General features: G+C 29.9%; 1 protein-coding gene across 1 annotated transcript; it reads right to left on the bottom strand.

Annotated features, from left to right (window-relative positions):
* Positions 1–4,688: 4,688 nt before the first annotated feature.
* LOC112802727 (putative glucuronosyltransferase PGSIP8) lies at positions 4,689–13,876 on the bottom strand. Its single transcript, XM_025846073.3, has 5 exons — positions 13,348–13,876; positions 7,364–7,622; positions 6,139–6,340; positions 5,877–6,024; positions 4,689–5,673 (listed from the first exon to the last, which is right to left on the bottom strand). The coding sequence occupies exons 1-5, from the start codon at positions 13,602–13,604 to the stop codon at positions 5,133–5,135; spliced, it is 1,407 nt and encodes a 468-aa protein (XP_025701858.1). The 5' UTR covers positions 13,605–13,876; the 3' UTR covers positions 4,689–5,132.
* Positions 13,877–22,554: the final 8,678 nt, after the last annotated feature.

The raw sequence follows: 22,554 nt of genomic DNA on the forward strand, positions 1-22,554 counted from the left end.
TTGCTTTGATGGGAGGTGTACAGATGCTACTCCCATATGCAGCTGTAATGGGGTTAGCATATGACCCCAGAGTCCTTCTGGACTGTTCAATTCCACTTATGTCCATGATAGATAAGGGAAATAATATGGATTGCAAGTAGATAAAAATATATATATATATATTTTTTATTGACCGAAAAATGAAATAAAAACAAAAGGGAAAAAAAATAAAAATAAAAAAAAATCGAAAATTAAAAGGGAATAAGATCAAAGCAAGTTGAAAATTGAATCAATTAGTTAATTAAAAAGGTTTTGAGATTAGCAATTAGAAAGATATGATTGGAAAGTTTTTATGAAAAAGATTTGATTTTTGAAAAGAGGAAAGAGAAAAACAACAAAATGACACCAAACTTAAAATTTTTAGAAAATCAAACACTAATTTTCGAAAATGTTTAAGGGAAAAACACAAAGAGGACACCAAACTTAGAATTTTTATGGATCAAAAAGGGACTAAGGACATGCAAAATCGAAAATTAAAAGAAAAGCAAAAGCATGCAATTGACACCAAACTTCAAATGTGAAACTAGACTCAACTAAAGGACTCTAAACCAACAAAAACAAAACAGTCCTAATCTAAGCAACAAGATAAGCCGTCAGTTGTCCAAACTCGAACAATCCCTGGCAATGGCGCCAAAAACTTGGTGCACGAAATTGCAATCACACTTTTGCAACCCCGCACAACTAACCAGCAAGTGCACTGGGTCGTCCAAGTAATACCTTACGTGAGTAAGGGTCGATCCCACGGAGATTGTCGGCTTGAAGCAAGCTATGGTTATCTTGTAAATCTTAGTCAGGATATCAATAATTATCAAGGTTTATTGTGAAAAGTAAAAGAACATGAAATAAGTACTTGTTTTTGCAGTAATGGGGAACAGGTTGAGGTTTTGGAGATGCTCCATCTTCTGAATCTCTGCTTTCCTACTGTCTTCTTCTTCAAGCACGCAAGGCTCCTTCCATGGCAAGCTGTATGCAAGGGTTTCACCGTTGTCAATGGCTACCTCCCATCCTCTCAGTGGAAATGTTCAACGCACCCTGTCACGGCACGGCTATCCATCTGTCGGTTCTCAATCAGGCTGGAATAGAATCCAGTGATTCTTTTGCGTCTGTCACTAACGCCCAGCCCTCAGGAGTTTGAAGCTCGTCACAGTCATTCAATCATTGAATCCTACTCAGAATACCACAGACAAGGTTTAGACCTTCCGGATTCTCTTGAATGCCGCCATCAGTTCTAGCTTATACCACGAAGATTCTGATTAAAGAATCCAAGAGATATCTACTTAGTCTAAGGTAGAACGGAGGTGGTTGTCAGGCACACGTTCATAGTTGAGAATGATGATGAGTGTCACGGATCATCACATTCATCCGGTTTAAGAACAAGTAATATCTTAGAATGGAAGCAAGCATGATTGAATGAAAAACAGTAGTAATTGCATTAATCCATCAAGACACAGCAGAGCTCCTCACCCCCAACCAAGGGGTTTAGAGACTCATGCCGTGGAAGGTACACAAGGAAACGTGTAAAGTGTCATGAGGTACAGATACAATGTCAAAAGATCCTATTAATAGTGAACTAGTAACCTAGGGTATACAGAAATGAGTAAATGACGTAAAAATCCACTTCTGGGTCCACTTAGTGTGTGCTTGGGCTGAGCATTGAAGCTTTCATGTGTAGAGACTTTTTCTGGAGTTAAACGCCAGCTTTCATGCCAGTTTGGGCGTTTAACTCCAATTTTTATGCCAGTTCCAGCGTTAAACGCTGGAAATTTTGAAGCTGATTTGCAACGTCAGTTTGGGCCATCAAATCTCGGGCAAAGTATGGACTATTATACATTGCTGGAAAGCCCAGAATGTCTACTTTCCAACGCCGTTGAGAGCGCGCCAATTGGACTTCTGTAGCTCCAGAAAATCTACTTCGAGTGCAGGGAGGTCAGAATCCAACAGCATCTGCAGTCCTTTTCGGCCTCTGAATCAGATTTTTGCTCAGGACCCTCAATTTCAGTCAGAAAATACCTGAAATCACAGAAAAACACACAAACTCATAGCAAAGTCCAGAAAAGTGAATTTTAACTAAAAACTACTAAAAATATACTAAAAACTAATTAAATTATACTAAAAACATACTAAAAACAATGCAAAAAAGCGTACAAATTATCCGCTCATCAAATGCCCTTTTCGGTTGACCAACGTCATCGCAAACCGGTCATCTGCAACTCCAGCACACTGTCGTCGTCGGTCAAGTCTGGTAGTCGCCGTTCAATGCTTCATCTTCCTGGAGGAAACAACTAAGAGGAAGGGATTACATAGGTTCTTTCTTTTCAGAAGAATGATGTAACTAGAGAGACAATAGGAAACAGGGATGAAAACCCAAGCGTTGTAACGGGGAGCAAAGAAAACGACGCCGTTTAAGGTTTCGCTGAGGTGTCACACTAACGGCTAGGTCAGCAGATATTCACGCCGTTACTTAAACATTTGACGGAAAGACTAACGTTACCAATTTTAAATTTTTCGGGGACAATTTTTATTATCTTTTTCTTACGGAGACTAATTTAGAGATCGGACTATCTTTCGGAGACCAATTTGACTATTTACTCTACACAATTCATTGTACAATGTCTATGAACTGGTGAAAAAAATTCTCACCTCCTAATAATTAAAAGAAGATTAACATCATAACCAATACTAATAATTAAAAGAAGAAGATTAACATCATATTTATAATAATATTTGTTAGGCATCTAATTGCCTTATAAAAAAATTTGTTAAAAATTCATTTGTCCAACTTATATATTAAATATTTTTATTATCAGTGATAGAGAAATTTATAACTGTCTAGTAAAAATAATTCTTAGAAAACTTTTAAAATAATAAAAAATTTATTGAGAAATAAAATGTCTAATTTAAAATTTATTAGAGACTGATTTAAGAGTATACTCTCTAGATTTGTTGATACGTATCCTAAAATACATTAATGAAAAATTGTAATTTTTTTTCTCCGAAAATTATATGCATATATTTTTATAATTATGTAAATTTTTCATTGGTAATGTTAAGAAGTAAGAGTATATATTAGTTAAATTTTTATTATTTTATTGGTTGTATTAACATGCCCATTAAATTAGGCAAAAAGAAATTTTTGCTTAACATAAAGTAACTACTACTAACTACTTTTTGCAAACAATAATTTAAAACTTGTTTATACCAAGTAATATAAGTTTTGTTTGTTGAATGAAAATGAAACTAACACTAACACACTAGACCTACATGCACCGTCAGCACCGATATAATTATTGCCAAGTTACGGGTTCATGTTTCCTCCCTGGCTACCTGCAACATGAAACCTTGGAGGGTTTTGCCCTTAGTAAATTATGAAATACATCATTCTTTTAGGTTTTTTTCAAGTTACATTAAAAGCATGGTTTTAAAAATCGAATTGGACGGACCAATTCGATTAGCTTAATCGGCCAAAAATCGATTATTTAATCGGTTCAGTTGACATAAAAAATTATCTGATAAAAAATTAATAAAAAAACGACAATTAATCGATAAACTATGTGAATTAGTTCGGTTTTTTGAGAATTTTCGATTCGGTAATAATCTTTTTAAAATGACACTGTTTTAATTTTTTTTAAAAAAATAGAATGGAGAATTTCTCTCTCTTTTAACCATCCAATAACCCTAAATTTGTATGAGTTATTAACTTATTATTATTATTATTATTATTATTATTATTATTATTATTATTATTATTATTATTATTATTATTATTATTTAGCAAAAATCAATTGCATACCAACTAATGTTGTTAATTGCCATCTTGCAAATTTTTTTATGTAGCTAAAGTATATCCAAAATCTTATTAAAATATAATTTATGTTGTTGGCCGTAAGTATTTTACTAATTATTATGATTTGTGATAAATAGTATCTTTTGTTTAAATAAAACCTTTTTTTTTTTACGATGAAACATGTGTTTATTATTTATGTGTATTTTAATTTTTTTTTTGTTATAAATTTTAATGTTCAAACTTTTTTGCGAACTTTTAACATAAATCATAGGTAAGTTATTATATAAAAATTATGAAATTTTTCAATTTTATTAATCTAAAAATTATTAAATTTAAATATTTAAAATTATATATTAAAATTTTAATAATTTTATTTTATATTTAAGCAATATTGATCAAGAGAAATTCAAAAACATAACCTCTATATTCCGAAGAGGAGATAAATGTCATTTGAGCTACACGTAATGGGCTTGTAAATTCACCTTATACATATCTATATGCAAATAAATTTCCAAATCTCTTTTTTGGGGACAAGAAATTTCTGAACTTTGACTGAATTTTGTGAGAACGAATGCTTCCATGTGAATTCACATGAGCTGTAATTCGAGTTATTTGAGTGAGTTGTTTGTTTGGGTATTGAAATTTAGTAATCATATATTTAGGAGAACGAAAATTATTCAAATTTTACGACAACAGCATCAACCGTCATTTCCTGATTTCGTTAGTGTGGTTAAAGCTGATAAATAGTTGCAAACTACGAAAACAAATAAAGCAGAGATGCAATGTTGTGTGTGCCGAACTGCCGAAAACTGAATTCTCTCATCTTATCTCACTTCTTCAAAAAATTCATAGTGCAACTTAATACTGAAATCAATCAAATAAGAAAATACATATAAGTGAAGAATAACAAAACAATTGTATATTCCTAATGTTCTATACAACCCTAATCTAACTCCCTGTTCTCTTCCTTTTGACTCAAATAATTTCAATCATGAAATTGAAATCTTGTGTGTTTGCCTTAGCTTATTTTCAGTGTAAAATAATCCAAGACCAAAACACCCATTAGATGGTACAAAATCCACGGCACTTCAATTCCTCCCTCCACAATCAGGTATAGTGAAACAAATCAAGAAATGACACTTCCTCTGTTCCCTTTTATTTTTCACTTTTTAGTACATTCTTATATCAATATATACACTGATTAAAGAATGTACTTTAAAACAACAGTGACAGATAAAATGGAACGGAGAGAGTACTAACAATTTGGTCCAGTTTCAATTGTTTCACATCCCCACTTGAACCAAACAGCTCAATATAATTTGTTAAACCAAGAAGGTGGTGAAGATTCTCCTAATCTAGGCATAAAAGCTTCCCTTTCTAAAGATACCTGAAGACCAGCCATTATCCTCACAATACATGACCAAAGAACTGGCGCAGCACAAAAAGCGTAAGCAAACACACACAAGGCCCTCACCACGCCATCCGGATACCAAGGAAACGCCATGACCATTAAGGACCCAACGATCCCCAGCAACGGCGTCACAACAGGCAACATTGGTAGCAGAAAGGCATTAGTCGCAATCGAGCATAGCGCAAAGACACTGAGTATGTACAGGGCCCAGCCTAGTAGAGGGTGAATAGTGTGAGGGATGATGAAGAAAGGTGTTGTGTATGCAGCAAGGATTGTCCACAATGCCACTAGTTTGAGGATACTTTGCACGACGATGACACTCTTATCGAAGCGCCGGTAGCAGAGCTTCGAGAGGCTTGGCCTAGCCAAACGAGTCATCGCTATTAGTCCGATATATATTGCAGATTGGATAAATACCACAGCCATCTCTGCAGCATACCTGCATTGGTAATAATGTCAATTTCTTGCAATAACTTGCATCAACAATTTACCTTCTAAGCCAATTTTGCAATAATTTGCATTTTTAAAGAGCATGATATGGTTACAAAAAACAAAATGTTAATGTCAATAAGACTAGCATTATTAGAATCAATTAAAATCAAAGAAACAAAACAAAATGAATACAAAGATTTTGGACTTTACCCCAAAGTTTGACGACGTTGTTCATGCCACTGGAGGCCTAATGGAAGCACCGGCCATGACCACCAATACCACGGCTTCAACCACGGTGCCCCTGGGAACGTGATCACACTGTTTGGTCCACAGGGTATGCTCCATCGAAGTTTAAGATCTGAATTAAAATCAGCATTAACATTAACTTAGATTCCACTAATTAAGATTTGGAGTTTTATAAAAAACTATATGAACATTTTAGTTTTCATAATTGCTGTAATCATGTGCTTACAGTAGTAAGAAGCATCCATTTGATAACCCAAAGGAAGTCTATAAGTTCCTTGAAGCTTGGAGCCATTTGGATTTGGAAGGAACATTGGCCTATAAAGCAACTCTGGGAAGTAACTAGCTATGAAACCTTGGTCTGCACCATCTGGATTCTCTCTCCCATTTTGTAATTCATGAACCATGTCCTTGAACACTGCACTTGATGGCTGCAGAGATATCAAACAATTAGAATCCGTGTCATAACCCTTCTACATACATAATTTGCAAGGGTACTAAATCTCTAATACTTCTGAATTTTCTCTCCTAATATTCAAATTAGTTCATGAAATATCATGCTTGAGTTAACTTGCCAATTTGGTCCCTGAAATATATTAATGTGAATTAAGTTGGTCTTTCAGTTAACTTTTTGTTGACGTGCTATCGTTAAACGTCCATTACCTTATTCGCTAGCAACACGTTGTCAACAAGAAATTAATTGAATGACCAAATTGACTTATGTTGGTATCTTTCAGAAACCATGAATCTTTGAGAGACTAAATTAATTTATGTGATTTTTCCAGGACCATTTTAAACATTAGCCCTTTATAAATAGGATAATAATAACTTCCGAATATAGGCATAACAAGTTAAGATTTAAGAAGTGTCGTATGTAATGTTACTTAATCTCAATGGTGGTAACTGGTATGTTTAATTTGTTCTATTTATACATTATGATTATTTATTTTAAAATTGTTTGGTGGTGTGGGTACCAAACTAAAGTTGGTCAGTGTTTTTCATCCCAAACTAACCTGTTTTCAAGCGGAGCCAAATCCACTCTCTCAATTGATACTTTCTCTAGAACATTCCGGAGGGTCATAGTGCATACCTCTACCACTATGCTAACACTATTGTTGGTATAACTAAACGGTTTATTTTTTTTGGGCAGCACTAAACCGTTTCAATTAAGGAAAATATAACATGATTTTTTACCAAAGAGTTAAACCATTTTATTTCGTTTGACGACAACTTTCAAATATTTTTTTTCTTGTTTAAAGATATATCCAACACCGAATGGGCAACACTTATGTGAACGTAGTTGCACGTTTTTCTAATTTTCTTAGATATTTTGTCCATAATTATTAGTGCGGGCACTGTGGAAGTAAAAGGATACAAGGGGTCCCATTAAGAATGTGGAAATTTGAGACATAATGCAGTTCAAAAGTTGGCGTGGATAAATTATTTTAATTTACCTGGAGGACGAAGAGACCAGTGTGGAAGACGCAAGGGTTGATGAAGACAGCACAAAATTGTCCACACTGAAACAATTCATCGGTTCTCTGGAGAAAAAGATTGTCTGCATCCAACATGACGACCCTATCGTACTCCACCAGGTTCCACGCGTACAATTTGTTGAGCGATAACTTGAACCTTTTGTCGAAGTTGTCTTGGTGTTTGTAAGGGTTCTCAAAGTTCTCTACTCTCACTACCTTCGCACCATCTTCCTTTTCACTGCCACAAACAAATCTCTTACATTCAATAATTGTCTTGTATATCTTATCATCTTATACAAACAAAAACATATACCAGATGCTATCAGCTTTAAAATTTGCCAAAATATTATGTAAAAAGTGTTGAATGAATATAAAAATCAATTAATTTATGTATATTTATATAATTTGATTTATTCTAGTGAAATATCAAACATTTTAATTTTATATTGATAACTAATTTTGTATATATGTGGCATAATTAATATTATGCAGACTTAAAAATTGTAATTAAATTACTTTAACAATAATTATTTATAATTGAAAAAAACTGATATGAAAGCAAATTATTTACATTGGCTTAACTTACTGATATGAATTCTAGTAATTAGGCAAATAAAAAAAACTGTCAGAAAATATTATTATTAACCTATTTCTAATTAATTAATTTAAATTTTTTAAGAAAGTGATTTATTAGCATAATATTAATTCTCAAAAGAAAAAAAAATTGACATCAGATTAAGAAAAAGGGAAAAAATTATACAAAATTTATACAAATCTAAAATTAATCTAACTTAAGAAAACACAGTCCAAAAATAATTATTTATTTACTTTTACTTATCAACTTAAATTTAAATAAAAAAGTTAAAATTCAAAAATAAGATTAGGCGGTTCGCCAACTACTCTATTAAAGGTTGAGAAAAAAAATCAAATAAGACAAAATTGTCAGCAAACCTGCTCATCTATTCGATTAGTTAAGACTTTCAAGTACACAAAATCAACGAGTTATTATTAGTAACGATTTAACATTTACTAATATTTTATACACTTAATATTATCAAAATATAACAATTTTTAAAAATTATCAAACCCAGGATGTGGGACGAGAAAAATAAGTGTGTATACCTAAGAAGTTCATAATTTAGTAAATAAATAACAATCATATATATATTAAAATTAATTATTAATATAAAATATACATTAAAATTTAAATATATATTAAAATTAAATTATATTATATATATTTATATATAAATATATAATTAATTTAGTAGTTAAATTTTTAATATGCATATAGTATTTTTTTACAAAATAAGGATTCATGTAGTACACAATTTGAACTGAGATATTCTTATTAGTAGGACTATTTTCAAAATTTTTGAGAAATTTAACAAGTTATTTTGATAATAAAAAAGGAAAATTCGAATATGCTTTTTCTTTTCTATTTCCTTTTTTATATGGCATGGCCCTATTATGATGGACCACTAACGGGCACCGTTTTCTATTTTTTTTTTTTTTTTATTTAGACCTGCATTGTTTTTCGAAACCTAAGTAATAGTGTGAGGATCCCTGCCTAAATTGCCTCGGCGATCTCTTTGACTGTAGTATTTTATTGAGGGAAAAAACTAAAGAAGTGTTTTGGTCCTAAATCAACTCTTAAATAAAGCCATGAGACCGTAGTAGTTAGAATCTCGATTTAACTCTTAAAATCTTTCGATATTATAATTTTAAATGAGTTTATCGATTTTACGAAATTTGTACTAAGTCTGACGATTTTACGATTTAAATTTTGTTAAGATTTTACGTTTTACGTTTTTTATTTACCTTTTCGATTTCACGTAAAATCTCGATTTTCTCTACCTTGCATGAGACAATTAAGAAGATATTTAGAAACGGGTATTGGATGTGCCACATTTTTCAAAAATTATTATATAAAAAGAGTATTATAAACTCTAATAAATATATAGAATATATGAGATATTACTAGTATATAAATAAATAAATATTTTTAATATATAATATTTTAAATAACATAATATTTTATATTTAAATAATAAATATAAAACGTATAAACATAAAAAATATAAATATTTTTTATTTATAAGATTAGTTATCATACAATAAAATTTTTACAATGTTAAAAAAATTATATTAAAATAATATTTTAAATTGTAACATAAAAATATAAAATAATTAAATTTTATTTTATATTATTTAAAAAAATAATTAGATTGTTATATTAAAATTTTTTAACTAATTACTTTATTAAAATATTATTATATAATATAAATTTTTTATTAAAATATTTATAAAAATGTAATTTATTTAAAATATTAAGTATATTATATAAAAATATTGACCTTTTTATTTTTTAAATTTTTTTAAGAAAATTTGTTTTGAATAAAAAATTTAAGAAATATGCATGTCTTTTATGAAAAAAGAAAAAAAATATATCAGCGATGAAAATGTCCAAGTATGCTCTATCATGTAATAATATATGATTAACTAATATTAATAATATTGTCATAAGAGAAAATTATACCGACCTCGTCTTAATTTAATCATTTGTAGAATGTTACAACGCAACAACACTGCTTGATATGTTTACACTGACCTCATAGCATATAATCTTTCAAAAAGAGACACATTAATGTTTGTTTTTGAAAAAAAAAGAGAGAAAAAAAACGCATCTCTTTATAAAAAAATTTATTTAGAAATCACATTTAATTTGTTGTGATATTGTGCCTTATGATTTATTTTTTATTTATTTTTCAACGTTTTTTTTTTCATAAAAGATATGCGTATTTCTTTTTTTTTCCTTTTATATTCAAAGAAATTTTTCTTAAAAGGATTAAAAAAATAAACATGTCAAAATTTCTATGCATTATATATAATATTTTAAATAAATTATATTTTTATAAATATTTTAATATAACAATTTAATTATTTATCAAATAATATAACATAAAATTTAATTATTTTACTATTTTTATGTTACAATTTAGAATATTATTTTGATATATATTTTATTGCATAATAATTAATTTTAGAAAACAAAAAAAAATTATATTTATTTAATTAATTTATATACTACTAAAAAAATTATATTCATTTAAAATATTATCTATTAAAAGATATTTATTTATTTAATTTATATACTACTAACATCTAGTATATTTTATATTTATTATAATTTATCAATATTTTTTTCTATAATAATTTTTAATATGCATTTAATGAAATTTAATAATTTATAAAAATATGATACATTTAATATGTATAAAATTTTTATGCTTATTTTGGGCATACTCTTTATAGAAACATTTCATAGAGAATTAATGATATCGTTATCATATTCTTTAGATATAATTAAACACTCAAATTTGGCATCCAAACAATTTAAAATTAGTCACTTTGATTTTCAATAAATTATTATTATTTTAGAAGTTTTTTAATCTTGGTTATTTTATAAGAAGAACTAATTTATCTTATAATAATATTTGTTAGACATCTAATTATCTTATAATAAAATTTGTTAAAAATTTATTTGTTAAATATACATATTAAATATTTTATTATAAATTATAGAATAATTAAATTGTCTAACAGAAATCATTTTTAAAAAACTTTTAAAAGAATAAAAAATTATTAAAAATTAAAGCGTCTGATCTAAAATTTATTAAAGATCAATTTAAAACTTTAAATTTGTTGTTATGTGTCCTAAGACAAATTAATAAAAAATCTTAATTTTTTCTCTGAAAATTAAATGCATATATTTTTATAGTTATTATGCATATATTTTTAAATTTTTATTATTTTATTGGTTTTATTAATTTGCCCGTTAAATTATAGAGTTATTTTAATAATTGTTTTAAGAGCACGCATAAAGATATTTAATATAAAATGATTTTATCGAAAATTTAACATGTTAAAATTTTCAATACTTTCAAATAATTCTAAGAACATCTCTAATAGAGTATTTTTAAAATATTATTTTTTTATATTTTTTAAAAAATAAATTGATTTAAAATTAAAATTTACATTAGAATTAATTGATGATAAAATAAAATTAATATCACTTTAAAAATATAATATTATTTTTATGGAGAACCAATAAAATGTTGTGACTCGTATAATTATATTGATTACATAATTAAAAATAATATAAAATTTTAGCTAAACTAAGACTAAATATTACACTTTTAATTTTAAATCACTATTATTTATGATATATACTCTCACAAATATTTATATATCATTTTATAAGAGCTAAAATAAAATTAAAATTAGATCTGGTATGAGAGAGGTTTTAAATATATAATTTAAGGATACTATTAGTGAACCTTTCATCTTTTTTATAACGGTATCAATATATCTAATATTTAATGGCTATAATTTTAACTATAAATGATATTTTCTACTCTTGTTAAGTTATAAAGAAATGGAGCTTCAATGGAAATATATATAATTAAAATAGGATAATTTTAATAGGATATAACAAAAAATTTATATATTAGCATATCTGCTCGAACAAGTATTTTAATTTACATTAGGTGGTGTAGCATATTATTAGAACTACGGGGAAAAAAAATTGTTTTTTGAACTGATTTATAAAATGAAATAAAAATATTTTTTGAATTCGACCACCTGCTAGTCTGCTACAAATCATACAACAGCAAAATTTATACTAATAACTTAATTAATTAAGGCATGATTGCATTATTGATATGAAGTGGCAGAGTATTATTATATTATATAGTGCTAAAAAAACGAAGAGAGTATATCCAAATTAACAACAAAGTCAATGCTTCAAACTTGTGAAGAGAATATATTGCCATTTTGTTTAGTATTTTAGTTATTAAATTATCATTTGTTGGGTATACTGAATTTAGTAATAATATATCACTAGTGTATTATTATGGGTTTTAAATATAAATGAAAAAGGGTAATGGGTGGAATTTAAGTTGAGTGAGTGAGTGAATGAGTATTTATTTATTGACTTATTGATATTTGAGGAATCGGTGTTTGGGGAATAATGGTGACCCCATAAAACCAAATAGAAACAAGACACGAAGGAACCAGAAAAAGAACCAATGTTCAGGATTTGAATTGAAACCATCGTTGAAGACTGAGTGACTCGGAATTCACGCGCAAAAAAGACACAATAAGCGCAAAGCCCCTCGTTTCACTGCCCCCACTAACACACAAACTCAGCCACTGAAACTTCATTTAGGAAAACGACATCTAATAAAAATAGCAGTTTTTTAATCATCTTTTTGTTTTCTAGGGCATTTATTAGAATTTTATTATTAAGACTCGTATCTTTTAAAAAATATGTTTAGCAAGAATCAACATACTTGGTATTATGATCGATTAACAATTATTTCAGATGTATAACAAAAAAATCAGTTACTAAAAATAAAATATATTTAAATATATAATAATTAATTTGGTTATTATTTTTTTTTTGTACTATTATTATGTTTGTTACTTTTAAAAGAGATAAATAAGAGGGAATTTGCATCATATAAGAAAAGTGAAGATGAGAAAAATATCATGTATAGAAGGTAAAGGAGAAGAGAAAAGGAGTTAAGGAAGAGTGTAGTAAGTTTCTCGTGGGGTTTCTTTCAACACTAAAAGGACGAACCCACAATAATCCAGACTCCAGAGAATGATACACTTAACACGTGCATAGTGCATACTTCACAGTCAAACCAAACTCATCTTCTCTCACCTATTTCCCCAATCTTATCACCTTTTTCCTTTATTATATTTTTGGATAATTAGTTAAAAAGAAAAAAATACACACAAAGAAAGAGAAGCAAGGAAATTAACATGGAGAAATTAATGTAATAAAAATAGAAAAATTGAGGACAGCATAGAAGAAAAAGGGGTAAGAAATCAGGTAGCTTTAAATGAATGATGACGAGGATGATGATATATTGAAGAAGTAAGAGAAGACTTACAAAGCTCGAATCCATCTGGGAGGAACATCAATGGAAGCAATGACAACAAGATCAGCTTGCACACGAAGCTTAGCGAGTGATCTGAGAAGAACACGCACCGCTATGTAGAATTCATAGTCCCTTGGAGTCCCCACGTACATCATAGTCGCATATGCATTCTTATTCTCGTTCTTCTTCTCCGCACACACCACCGCCACCACCACTAACAGTAACACTAACCATCTCGCATTACTCCTACCATTTCCCCAACCTTCCATAGCCCTAATTGGAACGCGATTCTACTATTAATAATAAAAAATAACAATAATCCCTCCTTTTAGCTTCTTGTAATAACCGTGCACCTTCTTCTTCTGCTTTTGTTCCCTTTATTAATTTAATTTCTGTTCTGTGGAGCATCACAAGTTTCGATAAACTTGTGCAAAAGAAAGAAAAAGGTGTGGGAATTGAAAGGAAAGCAGACAGGGAAAGAAGAGAAGAGAAAATGAAGAGACGAAGAGAAGATAAAAAGGTATTTAAAGGGGATGACACAGTCAGAGAGTGGGATCGGTGGCATTTAAAAAAGAAGATTAATTAACAGTAAATGATAATATGCTATGCTTATTATTTCTACCGGCACGAGGCAGTTAAAACTTCAGATATTGATCAACAGAAATAACAGATCATATAAACCGAAATGACGATTATGTACAGCGGATGGACCCATAAGGTAAATGCCGTATTCACTATTCATTTTCAGTTTCACTGTAATGACAGCTTTTTGTAATATGAAGAGTTTGTTTAAAATGTTCGGAATTAAAATAAATAATTTGAATTTTTTAAGAATTTTAATTTTAATTTTAATTTTTTATTTATAAATCAAATTAAAAAGAATCTGATTTCTAAATTAATTCTCACATTTTTTAAATTTAATATGTCAAATATTAAAAATATTTTTATTCATAATTAATAAAACAATTTTATCAAAGATAAAATTATAAAAAAATTAATTCAAACAAAAATTATTCTAAACTAAAAAATTAAACTTCATTCTATTAATATATTATAATCATTTTAAATTATAAAATGAAATTTTACCTAAAAATATTTTTTTCATATTAAATTATTTTCAAACAAACTCTAAAAGAAAACGGTTTCAATACTCTCTCCTCTTATTAAGCCAGTTGTGAAAACTGAACATTTTTAATATCATATCATTATTTAAAAGAAACTAAGTTATTATTTATAATTATATATTTAATATTATTATTTTAAAAAATAATCAAATTTTTTAATTTTATTAATTATTACAAAAATTATTATGTTTGTCATGAGATGTTTTATATAGAGATTTCGTTTGACCATCTCATAATTGAATTGATTAAACTATTAATTTGTTACATGTATGTTGAAGTGCATGAAATCAGATGGGAATGTATATATTCTTTAACAACAATAAAAACAATAACGAAGTCTTGTCCCACTAGGTGGAGTCGGCTACATAGATCAAATGACGCTATTGAGCTCTATCATATGTATCATGTCTATAAAGAGACTATTTACATGTAGATTTTGTTTGACCACTTGAATGGTCTTTCTCTGCCTTTCACTTTTTGTCCATCTTTCATCTCGTTTACTCTTTTGACTAGGTACTCTGTCAATCTTCTTTTCACATGTCTAAACCACATGAGATGCAATTTTACCATTTTTTTCATGATAGGTGCTATTCCAACTCTCTCATATCTTTGTTTCTTATCTTATCTAATTACGTATGACCACTCGTCCATCTCAACATCTTCATCTCTTTCACACTTAACTTATGTTTGTGTTCCTCTTTGGCTGCCCAACACTCTGTACCATAAAATATAGCTGGTCTGATAGCAGTGCGATAAAATTTACCTTTAAGTTTTAAAAACACTTTTTTGGTCACATATAAAATCGGACACACTCCACTATTTTGACCAACTTGCTTGGATCCTATGATTTGCATCTTATTTAGTCTCTCCATTATCCTGTATGATGCACCCAAGATACCTAAAACTTTTAACTTTTCGTAGGATATTTTCTCCAATCTTCACCTCTATATTAGGATTTTTCCTTTGGCAGCAGAACTTATATTTCATATATTTTGTCTTGCTATGGCTTATGCATAGACCATATACTTATAAAGTTTTTCTCTATAAATTCAACTTCTTATTTAGGTCTTCCCTTGACTCTTCTATAAGGATGATATCATCAGCAAAAAGTATGCACAATGACACAATCTCTTGGATATACTCTGTGAGTACTTCCAAGACTAATGTGAAAATGTATGGACTTAAGGATGATCCCTAGTGTAATCTTGTACCAATAGAAAATTTCTTTGTCACACCACCTTGAGTTTTCACACTAGTTGTAGCTCCATCATACATGTCTTTAATTGCACGAATATATGCAATCCTTAATCTCTTCCTTTCCAAAACCTTCCATAAGACCTCCCTTGGCACCTTATCGTATGCTTTTTCCAAATAAAAAACACCATAGATCTATTTTATTACTACGATACCTCTATCATCCTTCTTAACAAATATGTAGCTTCAGTGGTGGATCTGCCTGGCATAAAATTAAATTGGTTTTCTTTTATTTGTATCTCTTGTCTCAACCTCCGTTTTATCACCCTTTCTCATAACTTCATGATATGGCTCATGACCTTGGTCCCTCTATAATTTTCGCAACTCTGTATATCCCCTTATTCTTGTTAATAGGTACCATGGTGCTCTTTCTCCACTCATGCGGCATCTTTTATTGTCATAAAATCTCATTAAAAAGTTTTGTTAACCAACTGATGCCTTTATCTCCAAAGCTCTTTCAAACTTCAATCGGAATATTATCGGGTCCTATACCTTGCCATTTTTTATCAGCTTTAGATCTTCTTTTACCTCGAAGTCTCGAATCCTTCGATAGTAGTCGAAGTTTTATATCTTCTTCCCTCGCGCATAACCGACCAAGACTCGGAAGAGTCTTCTGTCCTTCATTAAATAACTCGTAGAAGTAGCTCTTTTACCTTTCATTGATCTTCTTATTTTGAGCCAAAATTCTCTATCTTTATCCTTTATGCACTTAACCTTATCAAAGTTTTTCGTTCTTCTTTTCATGGCTCTTTTCGATTCTATATATACCTTTTTCTACTTTTTTCGTGCCTAAAGAATTGTAGAGATCATCATATGCTCTTATTTTGCTTCACTTACAGCCACTTTTGTCTCTTTCTTAGTCGTCTTATATTTTTTTCAATTATCTGTATTGCGGCACAAAGACCACTTTTTAAAGCACTCTCTTTTTGCCTTTATTTTTTCTTATACACTCGCATTCCACCACCAGAACTCTTTGTCTCTTATTCGAATCCCTTTAAATTCACCAAAACTTTTTTTTTTTGTTTTTCTAATAACTTCTACCATCTCCTTCCACATCTCCTCCGCGCTTCCATTCCCTTCCCACCTTGCCTCTTCTCATACTCGTCTTAGGAAACTTCTTTATTCTTCACTTTTCATCCGCCACCACCTCGTCCTTGGGTTCTTCGTATGATATCTTTTCCTCAACTTTTACTCAACAAAAAAAATTCACGACGAGCATCCTATATTGTATTGTTAAACTCTCTTCCGAAATAATTTTATAATTAATACAAAATTTTTGGTCGAATTTCCTCAATAAAAAGAAGTCAACTTGAGAGCTTGTCAAGCCACTCCTATAGGTTATAAGATGTTCGTCTTTCTTTTTAAAACATGTATGTGCGACAAGAAGGTCATAGGTTGTGAAAAAGTCCAAAATAGTTTTAACCTCGGAATTGATCGCCCCCAAAACCATGGCCTCCATGAATACTTCCATACCCAGTCACTTCTCTTCTAACATGGCCACTTAAATCTCCTTCTAAAAATATCTTATCTCTCGAAAGTATGTCTTGGACCAAATTCTATAGATCCTCCCAAAACCTTATCTTGTATTGCTCGTCTGAACCCACTTGCGGGTGTATAAGCGCTAATCACATGAAAAGTACCTCATTCAACCACAAATTTGATAGAGATGATCCGATCACTTACCCTCTTGACATTCACTATGTTCTTCTTCCACTGCTTATCCACGATAATACATACCTCATTCCTATTTCTTACCTTTCCTATATGCCAAAGTTTGAATTCGGAGGTATTCAACTCCCTAGCCTTCACGCCGACCAATTTTGTTTCTTGTAGGCACATGATGTTAATCTTCCTCTTTATCATGGTATCCACCATCTCCATGAATTTTCCTGTTAGAGTGCCTATATTTCATGTCTCAAATCTTAACTTCTATCGTTTCGATCTTTACCTTTACCTTTTTCTTTGTAAACTAGCTTATTTATCCTCATCCGTTCATGAAAATGCGGGACTCCTTACTCATTTAACATTACACCCAGGTACCGATGTAGCGACTCTTGCTCATTTGACATTATAAGCAGCCATACAGCACGTTGCTTCCGGATAACGACCTAACTTTAGCGCAATAATGTCTTTGATCTATGTCATAAAGATTCGGCTAAGTTTTTATGTTGGCTGTCGAAGGTTTAACACAACCCTCCTCCTTTATCCAGACTTGGGACCGGTTATGTATTGCAAGTATAGCTTAGGCGGAGTTGGAAGGTATATATTCTTCAAAAATAAATTAATTCAGAACTTAAATTCCTATGCCACATAAAATTGATTTTGGCCTATATTGTTTATTGACATTATTTAAAAAAAAAATCCAAAGTCCTGATTCATTTGGACTAAGAGTTTCGCCCAAAAACCAATTTACCAGTACTTGCTTGTGTACTTCGCCAACCATTTTAATACCCATTACCAACTCCTTACTTTTTTAATATTTTGTTTCGTTGATTAACAAGTTCCCCCGCCCCTCTCAGTTGCACGATGCAGGTATAATTGGGAAAAAACAGAATCTTCTTCCCATCATTAGTAACAATAGCTTATTTTTTTTATGTTCTATTTGATTTTAGTAGTATATTAAAATGAATAACATATAACACCCGCATGGGATAGGGCAAGAACCAGAAGAGCACGAAACATGTAATACTAAGAAGCAAATTAAAACAAGTTGACTTTGAATTTAAATGGAATAATAACATAGTATATGATCCTTATTACCTCGCTAGTCCTAACATTCGCCTGTTGCACCTAAAGATAATATCTGCTTAGAAGCATTGTTAAATATCATTATTATAATCTTAGCAAGGAAAAAGCCGTAGATTTGGTTCAATGAGAATTTAATTCGAACAAAACAAAAACAAAAGAAAAGGCCAAACACGCGTTAACATGAAAGATGAAGGTCGGCAACTACTGGCTTTTTCTTATGTACTTGACGGCTTAAACATCAAGTAATGGACGTTGACCCTTTAAAGCCATTTTACTACTTCCAATCCATCGCCCTTTTATGCCCTTTTGGGTAATATTATCCATGAAAATACATTTTTTTTCACGAATAAATAGCTAAATTCATTCTTCAATAATCATTCATTTTTTAAATTAATTTTTAAAATTTTTTTTAATCAAATTCATTTTTAAAAAATTTTAAATTAGTTATATTAATTTTTGTGTCATTTTTATTGTTAATAGTATTTACTGATATAATACGTTAAATAATATCACACTGTACACTTAATAATCCTAATTAATTATTAACATTATAAATTTATAAAATTAGATCAAATAAATTTTTCATACTAATAATCATCAATTAGAATAGTCAAGTATATACTCTAGTTTGTGTAGCGTTATTTAATATGGTACACAAACAAATTTTGATGCAATTAGTAATAAAAGTGGCGAAAAAACTACTATTAATTTATAAGATTGAGATACTGAGATTATGGCAAATTATTTTGCTTCAGATTGATATTTTAACGAGGTGCGAGTATATTTACAAGAGACTCAAACATTTAAATTAGTGATAGTAAATGAGATATAAAGATTAAAAATAAATAGTATATCTTGAGCATGTGTTATAAATCCTTTATTTACAGTGTTTAAGCATTAAATTGAGAGAATGCGAATAGATTCATGCAAAATATATGTAAATTTTTCGTAGAGATAATCCAGATTAAACCAACAAATGAACTTGTAGAAAACAAATTTTTGGGCCAGCATAGTTTTAGCCTCAGTATGAAAATTGGACCACATATATACTCTTAGGTATAGTTATGACAACCCTCAGTATAAAAGTAAAATTTTAGAATTAAATTAAATCTATTTAATTTTAATTTGATAATAACATTTTTGGATCAGTCAATATTTTGTTTTGGTGTGTGTTATTTTTTCTATGATTGTGATTTTTGTCTTATTTGATTCTATATTTTTATTGTTTGATGTATGTATACACTTGTGTGATTGAGATCTTTGTTTTATTAAGCTTACACATCCATATGACCTTACCCTTTTATTATCCTTTGCAAATTAATGTTGAGTCTATTTTATCTCATTTATTCTTTATTTTAGCACATCACTAACTCTAAACCAGAAAATAATAAAAATCCTAATTTAAATTTTTGGTTAGCTTAGACTAATAAGAGTGTACATGAATTAAGTGTGAAAAAATTGAGTTTGGGAACATTTGGTTTGGGAATTGGGTATGTTATACTTTTTTTTTAAATGTTAAAAGGATAGTTGAGTACATGTTTGTGCATTCAATACCTTAATCATATGTATTGGGAAAAACAAAAGAAAAAGAAAAATAAAAAATAAAAGAAAAATAAAAAGAAGAAAAAGAAAAAAAAGCAATAAAAGGGGATAAAATGCCTCAAAGTAAATGGTGGTAGCAATGCATATGTATCGTACTCAAATTTGGGATGCATGAATATATGAAAAACATAGTTAATGGGCAGTTAGGTTTTGTATTTTGATTATATGGATTGTCTTAGGTTAGGTGGAAAGTTTAGGTAAATCAAGGATTCGGATTTTAGTTCACTTAACCAGATACATTTCTACCTTGACCCTAACCCCATTACAACCCTTTAAAAGACCTCTTGATATGTGTAGTCGTGTATTAAATTTTTGTTGATTGGCAGAAGAAGAGCAAACCTTAGAAACCAAGATTAGTAGAGAATTGAGAGAATCCACCCTAAAAAATTTGAGAGACAAAAGTGTAAACACTTCCGGTGAGGATTCGATGCTCAATCCGTGTTCCCGGCTTTCATGAGCTTTCTTCTTGCAAGTCTATCTGTATTTTATTTTGTGATTTGAATTAGTGTCATTCTTTAATCATCATACTATATTAGCCCTACTTGTTCATATATGTTCTTAAAGATTGATTTACTTTTAACCAAGTAGGTAGAAGCATTTAGCATGTAGTTGCATTCATATAGATAGGTTGCATTGCATAAGTCCTACCATTTTTCCTTCACTCTTTTGGTTCCCTTGAGCTTAGCATGAGGACATGCTAATATTTAAGTGTGGGGAGATTTGATGAGCCAGTATTTCATGACTTATTTTGGATCGAATCGAGTGGATTTTATCAACTTTACTCACACTTATCCATATAATTTGCATGTTTTTAAGTTTTCTTCCGAATTTTGTGTTATGATTGAAAACATGCTTCCTAGGCCTTAAAATTGCTAATTTTTAATCCTTTATTTTACCATTCAATGCCGTGATATGTGTGTTAAGTGATTTCAGGGTTAGAGGGCAGGAATGACTTAGAAGATGGAAAGAAAGTATGCAAAAGTGGAAGAAACACAAGAAATTGAAGGTTTGAGAAGCTGGAATTGACACGCGCGCGTGGCTGAAGCGCATGCGTTATCACGCCATCCTCTAACCGATGCGTACGCGTGACTGATGCATACGCTTGACCAGGAGCTTCATCCAAGCGATGCGTATGCGTGGCTGACGCATACACTTGATGAGCGTCACATGCCTCAATAAAGGAAAAATGCTGGGCAATTTTTGAGCTGTTTTTGGCCCAGCTTCGAGCCCAATATGCAAATTAGAGGCTGGGGAGTGGAGCTGAATCAAGGATTCATCATTCATTCACACATTTTAGTTTTACATGTAGAATTCTAGAGAGAGGTTCTCTCCTCTCTCTAGGTTTAGGATTTCTTCTTTTATTTTCAGTTTCATCTAGGTTTAGGTTTTACTTTTCATCTTGATTCAAGTTCCTCTTTTAATTCCTCATTATTACTTCTTTGCTTTCTTAGTTTTATATGTTGTTTTCTTTACTTTGTTGCTTTATTGTTCATGACTCTTTGTTAATTCCAATTTTTCTTTAACGCACTTTGAGGTATTTTATGTTTATTGTCGTTTTCTTCAATTTGTGGTTATTGTTTTCTTGCGATTGCTAATCTTAGATTTTACTATTTCTTGTTAATTTTCTATATTTTTATTTTGCGCCTTCCAAGTGTTTGATAAAATGCTTGGTTGGATTTTAAAATAAATTTTTGTGTTCTTGGCTTGGATTGAGTAATTTGGAGACTCTTGAATTGTCGAAGTCTCTTGTTGATTGATGATTGAAAATTACTAGTTGGCTTGAACTTCACTAAATCTAGTCTTTGATTAGGACTTGTGAACTTAAGTTGATTTTGCTCACTTGACTTTCCTTCAATTGTTAGAGGTTAACTAAGTGAGAGTAAAAGGCAATTACCATCACAATTGACGATGACAATGAGGATAGGAATTCCAATTCTCAACCCTTGCTAGAACTTTTCTTAGTTGTTAGTTTATTTTCCTGTTATTTACTTTCCTTGTTCGTCATTCAAAAAACCCCAAAAATGCTTTTCCACAACTAATAATAAGTACACTTTCCTGTCATTCTTTTGAGAGACGACCCGAGGTTTGAATACTTCGGTTATTTTTATTGGGTTTGTACAAGTGACAAACAAATTAAACGTTGACTAAGGATTAATTGTCAGTTTAGAACTATACTTGCAACGCAATTTTATTGAGAAATTCTTTACTGATATTTATCATCCGTCACATACAATATTCAAAAACTATCCCTAGTTGATTTATATATCACGTATTCAAGACTAGTGTTAAATAATTGAAGATTATGAGATAAGTTTCAAGTTAATTCCGAAATTAATTTTTCCAAGTAATAACGGAATCGAAGATAGAATTAGAATATTTTCTAATACTTCTAACCACTACTGATGAAAAACAAAATTCATTCTTGAAAAAGTAAAGAGCATGAATTAAAATAAAGAAAACACTCGCATGATAAATCCATAAACCTAATAGA

Source organism: Arachis hypogaea, chromosome 1, assembly GCF_003086295.3.
Source record: "Arachis hypogaea cultivar Tifrunner chromosome 1, arahy.Tifrunner.gnm2.J5K5, whole genome shotgun sequence".
Taxonomy (NCBI): domain Eukaryota; kingdom Viridiplantae; phylum Streptophyta; class Magnoliopsida; order Fabales; family Fabaceae; genus Arachis; species Arachis hypogaea.